Source organism: Ceratotherium simum, chromosome 13 (genome assembly GCF_057802395.1).
Source record: "Ceratotherium simum simum isolate JZ-2026a chromosome 13, ASM5780239v1, whole genome shotgun sequence".
NCBI lineage: Eukaryota > Metazoa > Chordata > Mammalia > Perissodactyla > Rhinocerotidae > Ceratotherium > Ceratotherium simum.
In genome coordinates this window covers 38,540,931-38,553,018 of record NC_141912.1, presented here as the reverse complement: position 1 = coordinate 38,553,018, position 12,088 = coordinate 38,540,931, and the positions used below count along the sequence as shown (strand labels likewise).

Genomic DNA, 12,088 nt, shown 5'->3' with positions numbered 1-12,088 from the left:
AAAATACTGATGGTAAGGACAAAAATGGAAACACGGTTGAGAACCACTGCTCCGGCTGCTAAAGAACCAGAAGCTGAACTGTCCCAAGCAGCAAGGTTTGTTCACACAGAGTGTAACTCACCAGAGACTTTAAATGCCAGAGCCTACAGAACGACAAAGGTAGGAATCACCAGGTAGCAGGTGAACAGCAACATGGTAGGAGAAGAATGAGACAGGTTCAAACGATACACCTGAGCCTTTAGGACTGGAGACAAGCAAACCACCAAGGCATTTCAGATTGTGACTTTGAAACAACTGACTTTCTGAAAGAGCTGGATACCAATACATAAGACGAACCATCTGAAGAGCTTCTCAGTTAACTGAAATCTACACAGCTACAACTATCCTCATATTTTGTGTGCAGAGTTAGAAGTCCTCCGATGTTATTATTTTTTTAAAGCCAACTTTAAACCAAAATCCATTTGTTGCAATTTTTGGATCTGTACTTAAGCTTTCACTTTCTGGCTATTCCAGCACATGAGACCATTTCATGAGGAGAGAATGGAGTTCTGAGTTTTGAATTATTAGAAATATCTACCTCTTGAAAGAGACTTGGCAAATGACTTCAAATATGACCATAACAATAATATCCTGCACCTGAAATCCAAATCCTTCAACAGCAGAAGGCTGCCAAGGCATCATGCCAGAAAGAAACCAGAAAGAAAAAGAGCATCTGTTAAGGAAAAAAGGGGAGAGGAGGGGCTTTTACCTATAAGAATAGTTGCTACATCAAAACACCCTAGTCACAGCTTCTCTCAAAAATCAGAGTTACCTCACAAACTGAATCAAAGCTAAATGGCTTACATCGCTTGCACAGAAAAGACTTGGAAGAATCAGGAGCGTAACTTTCCTCTATATTATTGGTCTGAGACCTCAGAGAGGAGTGTCATGATAACAGCAACCCTAGAAGAAACGGTACAAAGCAAACACTGGAGAGTGGCCTGGGAGCACAGCCATGATCTGTTGCTAACACAGGCTGCCTCTGTGTCCCTGAGGTTGACATTCAAGGAACACTAAAATCAGTCAGCTAGTGGCTTCCCAACCTCTCAAAATCTGCTCTCCCATAAATGGAGCAAGTCTGTACCTCACATAACCAAGGAAACAAGCAGCAGAGAACTCACCTCTATAATACTGTAACCCCATTTCTCAGATAGCCAACTCTAACAAGGAAAACATCTTTTCATAAGGTGGTCTGATATAAGCTATTGCAGGGGCTTTAAAACCTTGCAGCAATGTCTTAAATTCACATAATTAATTTTTTTTTTTAATTATGCAACCAGTATAGCAAATTGCTTGTGTCCTTTACTGGTATTTGACAACAGAGCATAGCAGAGAGACTTATTTGCATTTGAGCCCTGGCTCATTCACTCACTCAACCAGTCAGTTATGTAGAAGGCTTTGGGCAAGTCAGTTTCTCTCTGGGCCTCAGATTCATCTGTCCCCAGAAGAGGTTAAACTAGATCATCTCTAAGGTCTCCTTTTCAGTGCCAATTTCAATTCTACTCATAAGGCCTTGCTAAAAGTGCTGAACCAATTTACTTAGCATTTATAGCCTCTCCTTCAACACAGTGCCAACCTAACTTAATCCACGCAGGAAGGTACTTTCTCGAACAGCTTAAATCTAGCATTTTTATGCATGCAGAATGAGGCTGCTGGGCAGCATGCAGGATACCTGTGATACTACGAATTATAGTAAGAAATATATATTTGGTCTTCATTCCCATTTCTGGGACAGAGATTCTAAAACCCTTGGAATTTCCTAAGTGGTGAGAGATAAAGGTGTCTTTTGTTATGTTAATGAGGTGACTTTCAGAATGCCCCAGGTCACCTAAGTAAGGATGAGGGCAGGTTGCCAAGGGAACCAACCTTGTGACTGGAGAGCTGGAACTTTCAGTCCCACCCTTCGACGTCCTGGGAGGGGAGAGGGGCTAGAGGTTGAACTGATCACCAATGATCAATGGCCAATGATTTAATGAATCATAGCTATGTAATGAAGCCTCTATAAAAACCCAAAAGGACAGGTTCAGAGAGCTTCCGGGTTGGTGAATACATGGAGGTGACGGGAGAGTGGTACACCCAGACAGGGCATGAAAGTTCCATGCCTCTTCACACATACCTTGCCCTATGCATCTCTTCCATTTGGATGTTCATCTGTATTCCTTATCATATTCTTTTATAATAAACTGGTAAACAGGGGCCGGCCCCGTGGCTTAGCGGTTAAGTGCGTGCTCTCCACTGCTGGCGGCCCGGGTTCGGATCCCGGGCGCGCACTGATGCACCGCTTCTCCGGCCATGCTGAGGCCGCATCCCACATACAGCAACTAGAAGGATGTGCAGCTATGACATACAACTATCTACTGGGGCTTTGGGGGGAAGATAAATAAATAAATAAAATCTTAAAAAATAAATAAACTGGTAAACATAAGTAAATATTTTCCAGAGTTCTGAGTCGCTCTAGCTAATTAATTGAATCCAAAGGGGGAGGAGGTCATGGGAACCTCCAATCTATAGCCAGTTGGTCAGAAGCACAGGTGTTAATCTAGCCTTGCAACTGGTGAATGGCATCTGAAGTGGAGAGGTCTTGTGAGATTGAGCCTATGGAATCTGATGCTATCTCCAGGTAGACAGTGTCAGTACTGAGTCAAACTGTAGGACACCCAAGCATCACTTGGCGGTGTGGAGGTAAACCTCTCAAACACACATCGGAATTGGTCTCAGAACCATTTTAATATTCTCCCTTCTAACGGGTCTCTTTAAAATCCTTCCAACCAGAGCAGTGTAAAATGGTGTCTGAAGATATTTTATACTTTCTAATCCTAAACTGTCTACATTAGAATTTTTCTTACCTCATAGCCTCTATTTTCATTGTATTCCTGGGTGCTTATATATCTGCACTTTATGTATTTCCTTTTTTTTTTTTTTTTTATTTTTCCCCCAAAGCCCCAGTAGATAGTTGTATGTCATAGTTGCACATCCTTCTAGTTTCTGTATGTGGGATGCGGCCTCAGCATGGCCGGAGAAGCGGTGCGTCGGTGCGAGCCCGGGATCCGAACCCGGGCCGCCAGTATCGGAGCGCACGCACTTAACCACTAAGCCACGGGGCCGGCCCCTATGTATTTCCTAATTGCTGGGCTTTATATACTATTTCACATGCCTTAGTATTCACACTAGATAAGTGGTTTTCAAATTTTTTAAAGCAGAAAATCGCTTTATTCAAAGGAAATCTTCCTCAAACACCAATACGTAAAATAAGTTAAAAAAGGGGGGAGGTGGTTTGCTCTGATTGAAAGGAATGGGGAAGGGAAGGAGCTAAGTACAGTCAGCTCAGCTCCTCTCTCCTCCTCATGCCCTGAACCACAGGTGTACTCCAGAATCTTCTTCAGGTTCCCAAGGTTTCTGGACCTTCAACTTACAAAAAGCCAATTCCCCCAGTATCTTAGTCCAGTTTCTGAAGCAGGACCTACTGCCCCAATTCAGGTGTTCCCTCAAAGTAACTAACTTCAATTCAAGTCATTAGAAATTATTTTGGCATAATCAAATCTCTGGTATCAGGCAGAAGTAGTTGTCTCTGGGGAAGACAACTGGGTGGCTAGGGGAGAAGATATACTTTTGAATCTTTTAATTTTATACCATGTATCACCTATGCAAAAAAAAAAAAGTAATTTAAAAATAAAAACTCAATAAAAGTCATTACGCTTCTATGGATTCCTGTACCTTGTTGTCCATAATTGTCCACTGGCCCTCGGCATTCTGCTTCAAAACACAGTGGTTTCGGGAAATCATCAGAGGGCAGATTTTTGATACCAGTTGGTATGTGACACCAAATCCTCGCCCTACAGTCACCTAGGAAGACAACAATGTAAGAGACACAATCAGCCATTGTGCTGAAAAGGGAGGTCCTTTACAATCTTGTCAACTAGCAGTGTACACATGTCCTGACTTATGAAACCAGATTCCTGTGAAACCCAAATAGCTCATCCACTATCTCCTCCAGCTGCCATGGGAGCCATCAGGTAGAAAAAGAAGCTGTGACAAGAGACAGCTGAATGGAGTTAATCACGGAACGTCAGGGTTGGTAGGACTCTGAAGTCATGAGACGGAGGAATTCTTTCTACATACCCCCACCCACTAGTCTTAAACACTGCCAAGAATGACAGCCTCTATACAAGACAGTCCCTCCAATTTTTTAATATCTCTAACTTGGCATCTTTCTCCCTAAAAATTCCATCCGTTGGCCCTGGCTCTGCCCTGGGTACCATCAGAAAAATCTCCAATCCCCTTCCCACATGACAGCTATAAAGTGTCTACCGAGTCTTCTCTTTTCTTGGTCCTATGTTCCCAGTTACTTCAACCTAACTCTCAGGGTATAGGTCTGAGTCTCTTTGCCATTCTAATGGGTCTGTGAAGAGACTCCTGGCTTAGTTTTATTCCTGGATGTCATATTAAGAAAAATAAACTTAATTTCTGTTACACAGTCGAATCCAAGTATCACTGTCCCAGTTCTAGATATTATCACTGGAGCATATAAATTGCATTACCTTTCACAGCAGATCTATCGCACTGCCAATGTATCCTCAGGCTTAGGAATGGCTAAATTTCCTGGTCTAACCCTCCCCAAGAATTGCTATGCTAAGTCATGTCTCTTCTATCCTATACTTGACTAGTTGGTAAATCTGGATTCGAGTGCAGGACCTTACACTGATTCCTATTAAATTTCATCTTGTTAGTTCAGCCTATCACATGAGCTTGTCAAAGCCTTTCTGAATTCTTAATCTGCCATCAGACATACTCAATACCCCTTACAGCTCTGAGTCACCCACCAAATTGATACGATGCCCTCTGTACCTACATTCAAGACACAGATAAAAGATTGAAACAGGACACAGCCAATGGCAAAGCTGTCAGGAAAGCCTAATAAACATTCTACCACACAATCTGGGTACACCTTCAACCAGTTGTAATTCAACCAAAGTCTTTGCCTTGAGTCCATATTTTCCATCAGATCCACAAGGACAGCACGAGAGCCACTGGAAAGGGTTGCAAAGAAGCCCCAATTCACATCTATCGTACTTTCCTGACGGACAGTCTAATTCATAATAACCCTGTCAAGGAAGGAAATGCAATTCTTCTGAGATCCAGATCTTAGAATTCCCTGCTTATTCTTCTTGGTGCATAAGCCACCTCTTTAATGACCCATACCACAACTTTACTTGGGAACATTAAGCCAAATGATCTGTGGTTTTCTAAAAGTTGCCCCCTTTGCTCCTTTTGAAAATCTTTCAGAATCATGCCTGTCTTCCTCAGACCCTGAAAGACTATCACGACTCTCCTTGCCCCAATCTATTCCTCCCCACAAACTCACATCTCAGTAACTGACACTACATCAAACCACCTGGATGCCAGATGCCATCTTTGATTCTTCTCTGTCTCTCATCTCCCATTCAAATCATCAGCAAATTCTACTGGCTGTAATTCAATATGTCCTAAATCTGTTCACTTCTTATCTCTATGACCACTACCTTAGTCCAAATGACCACTACCTTAGTCCAAATAGCCTGGCCTCTTCCAGTTATGCTGTTTTTGCTCCTGTGCTAACCCCCCAAACTTTATTCTTCACTTAGCAGCTGGCATGGTAATGTAAAAACTTTAAATCAGATCATTTCGCTTCTTTCCTTAAAATTCTCCAATAGGCCCTAAATGTCTATCTCACACCACGGCCAGAAAAACTCACTGCTACCAGACATGCTCACTGCCTCAGGTCACTTCACCTCTTCCCTCTGCTTAGATCACTCTTCTCTCAGACATTTGCATGGGCTCCTTCTCATCTTTCAAGTTTCAGCTCCTCAGAGGCCCACCCTGATTACCTGGTCTAAAGCTGCTGCCTGCTTCCCTCCCTGGGCCCCACCCATTATATTCCTTCACATTATTAGCATGCATATATCACAATCCAAAAATATCTTGTTTTACCTATTTATTTCTGTCTCCCCCTTACCAGAACCATTACTAGAATATAAATTTCATGAGCAGAGCCCTTATCTGTCTTGTGTACCACTGTATTTCTGTACCTGGCAGCACCAGTGCTCAGTAAATATTTGCAAATAAATGGAAGAAAAAAGAGATTTTGCGTATGAGTGCTCCCAGATTCTAGGATGGGTGTTTATTTAGGTCAGAAGTTGGAAACTGGGTCATTACCACTGAAAACTATGAGCAGCAGCCAGGAACTCTTACAATCTGACTTGTTCCCCTTTAAAATGTTGTAGTGACCACATCCACCAACACCCTGAGTCTGAAGTTTTTCAGTTGACAGTTTTCCAGAAATTCCATTAATTATAGAAGTTCCTCTGAATTAATACATATATCCTTTAAAAATGGAATGTTTAAGGATTTAACTGGCATCGATATTCAGTAAGAATTTCCATTTAGGTAGCTTTATTTCTAATAAAGGAAGTATTGCATATCCCATTTTAATACTTGAAGGGAGACAGCCAGATTGCCATTGTGAGTAGCCTACAGTACTACAGAAAAGGCAGATGAGTGCCTTTTTCTGAAATTGCCTCCTATAGACTCTGAATCCAGGAAAAAAGGAAAGACTTTTTCATCCTTTCCTTCATTGTCTGGTCCTAGAATTTACCTTGGTACACCACTGTTAAAGAGTCTGCAATGAGCTTATCTGGATATCCCACCATCATTTGTAACATAAAACTAAATTTCCCGTGGGGACTGAGTGCCAACAAACCGCCAACTCACATGTTGGGTTGTTTCCATTCACAACAGTTTTGCAAGCCTTTGAGCTTAATGACATTATTGGTCTACAAGATCATCTTGCTTTTACCCACCTTCACTAACAGTATCCTCTTCTTCCTGGCCACGACTGTTACTGTTTCCCACGTGACCAGCAAATATTCTAGAATCATCCTTTCCCTTTTCCAACCCTCTTAGGGCAGAAAGTTTCATGAAAAGCAAACACAAGAGAAGAAAAAGGGAAAAATGAAGATACTATGGTTTTTCCCAAACCTAGATACTTATAAGGCCAGGAAACCAGCTAATTTGCAATAAATCTTTACCTAATTTGTTTTTCCAGCAAATTTGCTGGATTGGTTTAAGAAGTTTAAAGACACACATTCAGGGAGACAATTTACTACAGTATTCCCTTCAGTGAAATGAGAGTAACCTTGCTTTATTACATTATCTGTGAAATTTTGTCTGAAACTGTGAGGGGAACTGGGAAGGCAGGAAACTGACCTGACTCTGCTGTTATAATTAAATGGTTTCAGCTTACATCCTAAAATAGTGTGCTTACCAGCATGTGGACTACAGTTTGGGGACCATTACAATAAGACTTCATCTCTTGGCTTTGACTCAGGCCTCTCATCTACTCCAACTACTTCCTAAGACCCAACCTCACAGCCAGCCAGGCCTGGTAGGCCTCTCCTTCACATAGGGCTCCAAGGCAAGCCAGTCTTTCTACTATCTTCACCATTCATTCTGGTTTATACAGGTCTCTCCCCAGAGACATGGCCCCACACAAAATTATCCAAGAGTTTAAAATCCACCGAGGAATACTTTATAGTCCTCTTGCCCTTGCCACAGGTGCTTTAATTCTTTCTGTCCCCACTGCCACCAAGATTCCCTGTGCTACCAAGCTATTCAAAAGTAATAAATTAATCTACAGCAATTGAATCTGAAAGAATGAGTTAACACTTGACCTCTAAGTACCTGCCAGGGTTGTATGGGGGATTGTAGTACACGTGCAGGGCTCAAATTAAGTAATTATGTGAAAGGTCAAACCCTATACAAAATAAAGTACAGGCATACTTTGTCTTACTGTGCTTCAGATACTCTGTTTTTTAACAAATTTAAGGTCTGTGGCAACCCTGCATCGAGCAAGTCTACTGGCGCCATTTTTCCAACAGCCATTTGCTCTCTTCCTGTCTGTATTACATTTTGGTAACTCTCATAATATTTCAAACTTTTTCATTACTACATTTGTTATGATGATCTGCGGTCAGTGATCTTTGATGTTACTAATGTAATTGTTTGGGGGCGCCATGAACTGCATCCATATAAGATGGCAAATGATCAATAAGTGTGTGTGTTCTGACTGCTCTACCGACCAGCTGTTCCCTGTCTCTCTCCCTCACCTTGGGCCTCCCTATTCCCTGAGACACAGCAATATTGAAATTAGACCAATTAATAACCCCACAATGGCCTCTAAGTGTTCAAGTGAATGGAAGAATCCCATGTCTCTCACTTTAAATCACGAGTCAGGGGCCGGCCCCATGGCTTAGTGGTTAAGTGCGCGCGCTCCGCTACTGGCCGCCCGGGTTCGGATCCCGGGCGCACACCTACGCACTGCTTCTCCGGCCACGGTGAGGCCGCGTCCCACATACAGCAACTAGAAGGACGTGCAACTATGACATACAACTATCTACTGGGGCTTTGGGGGGAAAAGAAAAGGGAGGAGGATTGGCAGTGGATGTTAGCTCAGAGCCGGTCTTCCTCAGCAAAAAGAGGAGGATTAGCATGGATGTTAGCTCAGGGCTGATCTTCCTCACAAAAAAAATAAAAAATAAAAAATCACGAGTCAGAAATGATTTAGCTTAGTGAGGAAGGCATGTCAAAAGGCACGACAGCCTGAAAGCTGGGCCTCTTGCGCCGTGCTGTGAATGCAAAGGAAAAGTTCTTGAAGGAAATTAAAAGTGCTACTCTGGTGAATACACAAATCTAAGAAAGCAAACAGCCTTATTGCTGATATGCAGAAAGTTTTAGCGGTCTGGATAGAAGATCAAACCAGCCACAACATTCCCTTAAACCAAAGCCTGATCCAGAGCAAGGCCCTAACTCGCTTCAATTCTGTGAAGGCTGAGAGAGGTCAGGAAGCTGCAGAAGAAAAGTCTGAAGCTACCAGAGGTTAGTTCATGAGGCTTAAGGAAAGAAGCTGTCTCCATAACATAAAGTGCAAGGTAAAGCAGCAAGTGCCGATGCAGAGGCTGCAGCAAGTTATCCAGACCATCCAGCTAAGATCATTAACAAAGATGGCTACAGTAAACAAGAGATTTTCAGTGTAGGCAAAACAGCCTTATATTTGAAGAAAATGCCACCCATGGCTTTCACAGCTAGAGTGGAGAAGTCAATGCCTGGCTTCAAAGCTTCAAAGGACACGCTGACTCTCTTGTTAGGGGCTAACGCAGCTGGTGACTTTAAGGTGAAGCCAATGCTCATTTACCATTCTGAAAATCCTAGAGCCCTTAAGAATTATGCTAAATCTACTCTGCCTGTGCTCTACAAATGGAAAACAAAGCCTGGTGACAGCACATCTGTTTTCAACATGGTTTACTGAATATTTTAAGCCCACTATCGAGACCTAGTGCTCAGAAAAAAAAGATTCCTTTCAAAATATTACTGCTCATTGACAATGCACCTGGTCACCCAAGAGCTCTGATGGGGATGTACAACAAGATTAATGTTGTTTTCATGCCTGCTAACACACATTCATTCTGCAGCCCATGGATCAAGGAGTCATTTCGACTTTCAAGCCTTATTATTTAAGAAATACATTCCGCAAGGCTATAGCTGCCATAGACAGTGATTCCTCTCTTGGATCTGGGCAAAGTAAACTGAAAACCTTCTGGAAGGGATTCACCATTGCAGATGTCATTAAGAATATTCGTGATTCATGGGAAGAGGTCAAACTATCAAAATTAACGGGTTGGGAAGAAGTTGATTCCAACCCTCATGGATGACTTTGAGAGGTTCAAGACCTCAGTGGAGGAAGTAACTGCAGATGTGAGCAAGAGAACTAGAATTAGAAATAAAGCCTGAAGATATAACTGAATTACTGCAATCTCATGACATAACTTTAATGGAATAGGAGTTGCTTCTTATGGATGAACAAAAAAGTGGTTTCTTGAGATGGATTCTATTCCTGTTAAAGATGCTGTGAGGACTGTTGAAATGACAACAAAGGATTTAGAATATTACATAAACTTAGTTGATAAAGCAGCAGCAGGGTATGAGAGGACTGACTCTAATTTTGAAAGAAGTTCTACTGTGAGTAAAATGCTATGAAACAGCATCAAAATATGCTACGTATCGCATGCTACAGAGAAATCGTTCTTTCAAGAGTCAATGAATGTAGCAAACTTCATTGCTGTCTTATTTTAAGAAATTGCTCATATGTATGGTGACGGATAAAAACTAGACTATTGGTGGTGAGCACGATGTAGTCTATACAGAAACTGATATATAATAAAGTATACCTGAAATTACACAATGTTATAAACCATTACGACCTCAATAAAATAATTTTGAAAAAAAAGAAACTAGAGTCTTGTCAGCTAAATGCAATGGGTGATCCTGAACCAGAAAAATAATTTTCTTCCTCTCGTTATTAAGGACATTATTGAGACAACTGATAATATCTGAACAAAGTCTCTAGGTTAGATAGTATTATTGTATCAACGCTATTTTTTGATCTTATTATTGTGCTATTGTTATGTAAGAGAATGTCTTTGTTTTAGGAAACACCTAATAAAGTATTTAGGAGTAAAAGAGCATCATATCTGCATTTTACTCTCAAATAGTTCAGGAAAAAATAAATTTACATACATGTATATATAGAGAGAGAGAATGATAAAGCAAAAGTGGTAAAATTTCACATTTTGGGAATCTAAAGAAAGGGTATTGGGAGGTCTTTGTATTTTTCATGCAACCATTCTGTAAGTCTGAAATTATTCCAAAATAAAAAGTTGTTAAGGGCTGGCCCCGTGGCTTAGCAGTTAAGTGCGCGCGCTCCGCTGCTGGCGGCCCAGGTTCGGATCCCAGGCGCGCACCGACGCACCGCTTCTCCGGCCACGCTGAGGCCACATCCCACATACAGCAACTAGAAGGATGTGCAACTATGACATGCAACTATCTACTGGGGCTTTGGGGGAAAAAAAAAAAAGGAGGCGGATTGGCAATAGATGTTAGCTCAGAGCCGATCTTCCTCAGCAAAAAGAGGAGGATTAGCATGGATGTTAGCTCAGGGCTGATCTTCCTCACAAATAACAAAAGTTGTTAAAAGTGAAAAACAAAAAGAAAAAAAAATTGCCACAGCCACTCCAACCTTCAGCAACCACCCTCCTGATCAGTCATTAACATCAAAGCAAGTCCCCCCCAGCAAAAAGATTATGATTCTCTGAAGGCTCAGATGATGGTTAGCATTTTTTAGCAACAAAGTATTTTTTAATTAAGGTATGTGTTGTTTTTATAGACATAATGCTATTTCACACTTAACAGACTACAGTATAGTGTAAACATAACTTTTATATGCACTGGGAAACCAAAAAGTTTGTGACTCGCTTTATTGCAGTGGCCTGGAACCGAAGCGGCAATATCTCTGAGGTATGCCTGTATAGCTATTACTCAGGTGTTAGTATCTTCAACTTGTTAAACTTCCCAAAGGTATATGCTTTTGGAAGGGGTTGTGCAGAAAAAGATCAATGTTCAAGCTAAAAGAATGAAAACCTAATGTGGACTTTTAGGCAATGACACCTGGATAGAAGAGAGATTTAGGGGCAGAGGTGTTTTCCTGGTGTTCTTCAAATCACAGCATACAAGTAACCCTTTATAACCCCCTAATCTAGCAACATTTAAGGCTGGACGCGAATCCCTCCTCTGACTTGAGAAACCCCTCCTCTAGGATAGTACTAAGTAATCCACGTCTTGGCACTTGATCGTACAGCCTGCCTGGACGTTCTCAGACTGCCTCACTGTATAAAATCCTCTTTCCCCATTCAGGCGACAAACTCTTTGACGGCAAAAGTCATTATTATTTGGCTCTCTTATAGCACGCCAAACAATGTAAGTACTCCATAAATATCTGGGAGACTGAATTGAGACTGTATAGTTTACAGGATAAATCTAATTAAACATACATAATAATCAAAAGACTTCTTTATCTGTCATACAAATTATTTCCAAAACCCAAATGGTTCTCAGTTACCACAAGCTGGTCCCTGATCCAGCTCTCCTTCTCAAGCTGACTGCACTCTTAATTTTCTGCCTC

General features: G+C 41.6%; 1 protein-coding gene across 5 annotated transcripts in view; it reads right to left on the bottom strand.

Moving 5' to 3' along the window:
* Window positions 1-12,088, bottom strand: part of RNF8 (ring finger protein 8) — a 37,242-nt gene that overhangs the window by 24,033 nt on the left and 1,121 nt on the right. For 3 of the 5 annotated variants that reach the window (XM_004424191.3, XM_087438538.1, XM_087438536.1), the window contains exon 2: window positions 3,754-3,882. The exons of 1 other annotated variant lie outside the window; for it this stretch is intronic. In XM_004424191.3, the coding sequence (XP_004424248.1) occupies window positions 3,754-3,882 (129 nt within the window). Of the gene's footprint in view, window positions 1-3,753; window positions 3,883-6,875; window positions 6,969-12,088 lie in introns of those variants that run through there. One more of the 5 variants, XM_087438535.1, reaches the window with a different exon arrangement.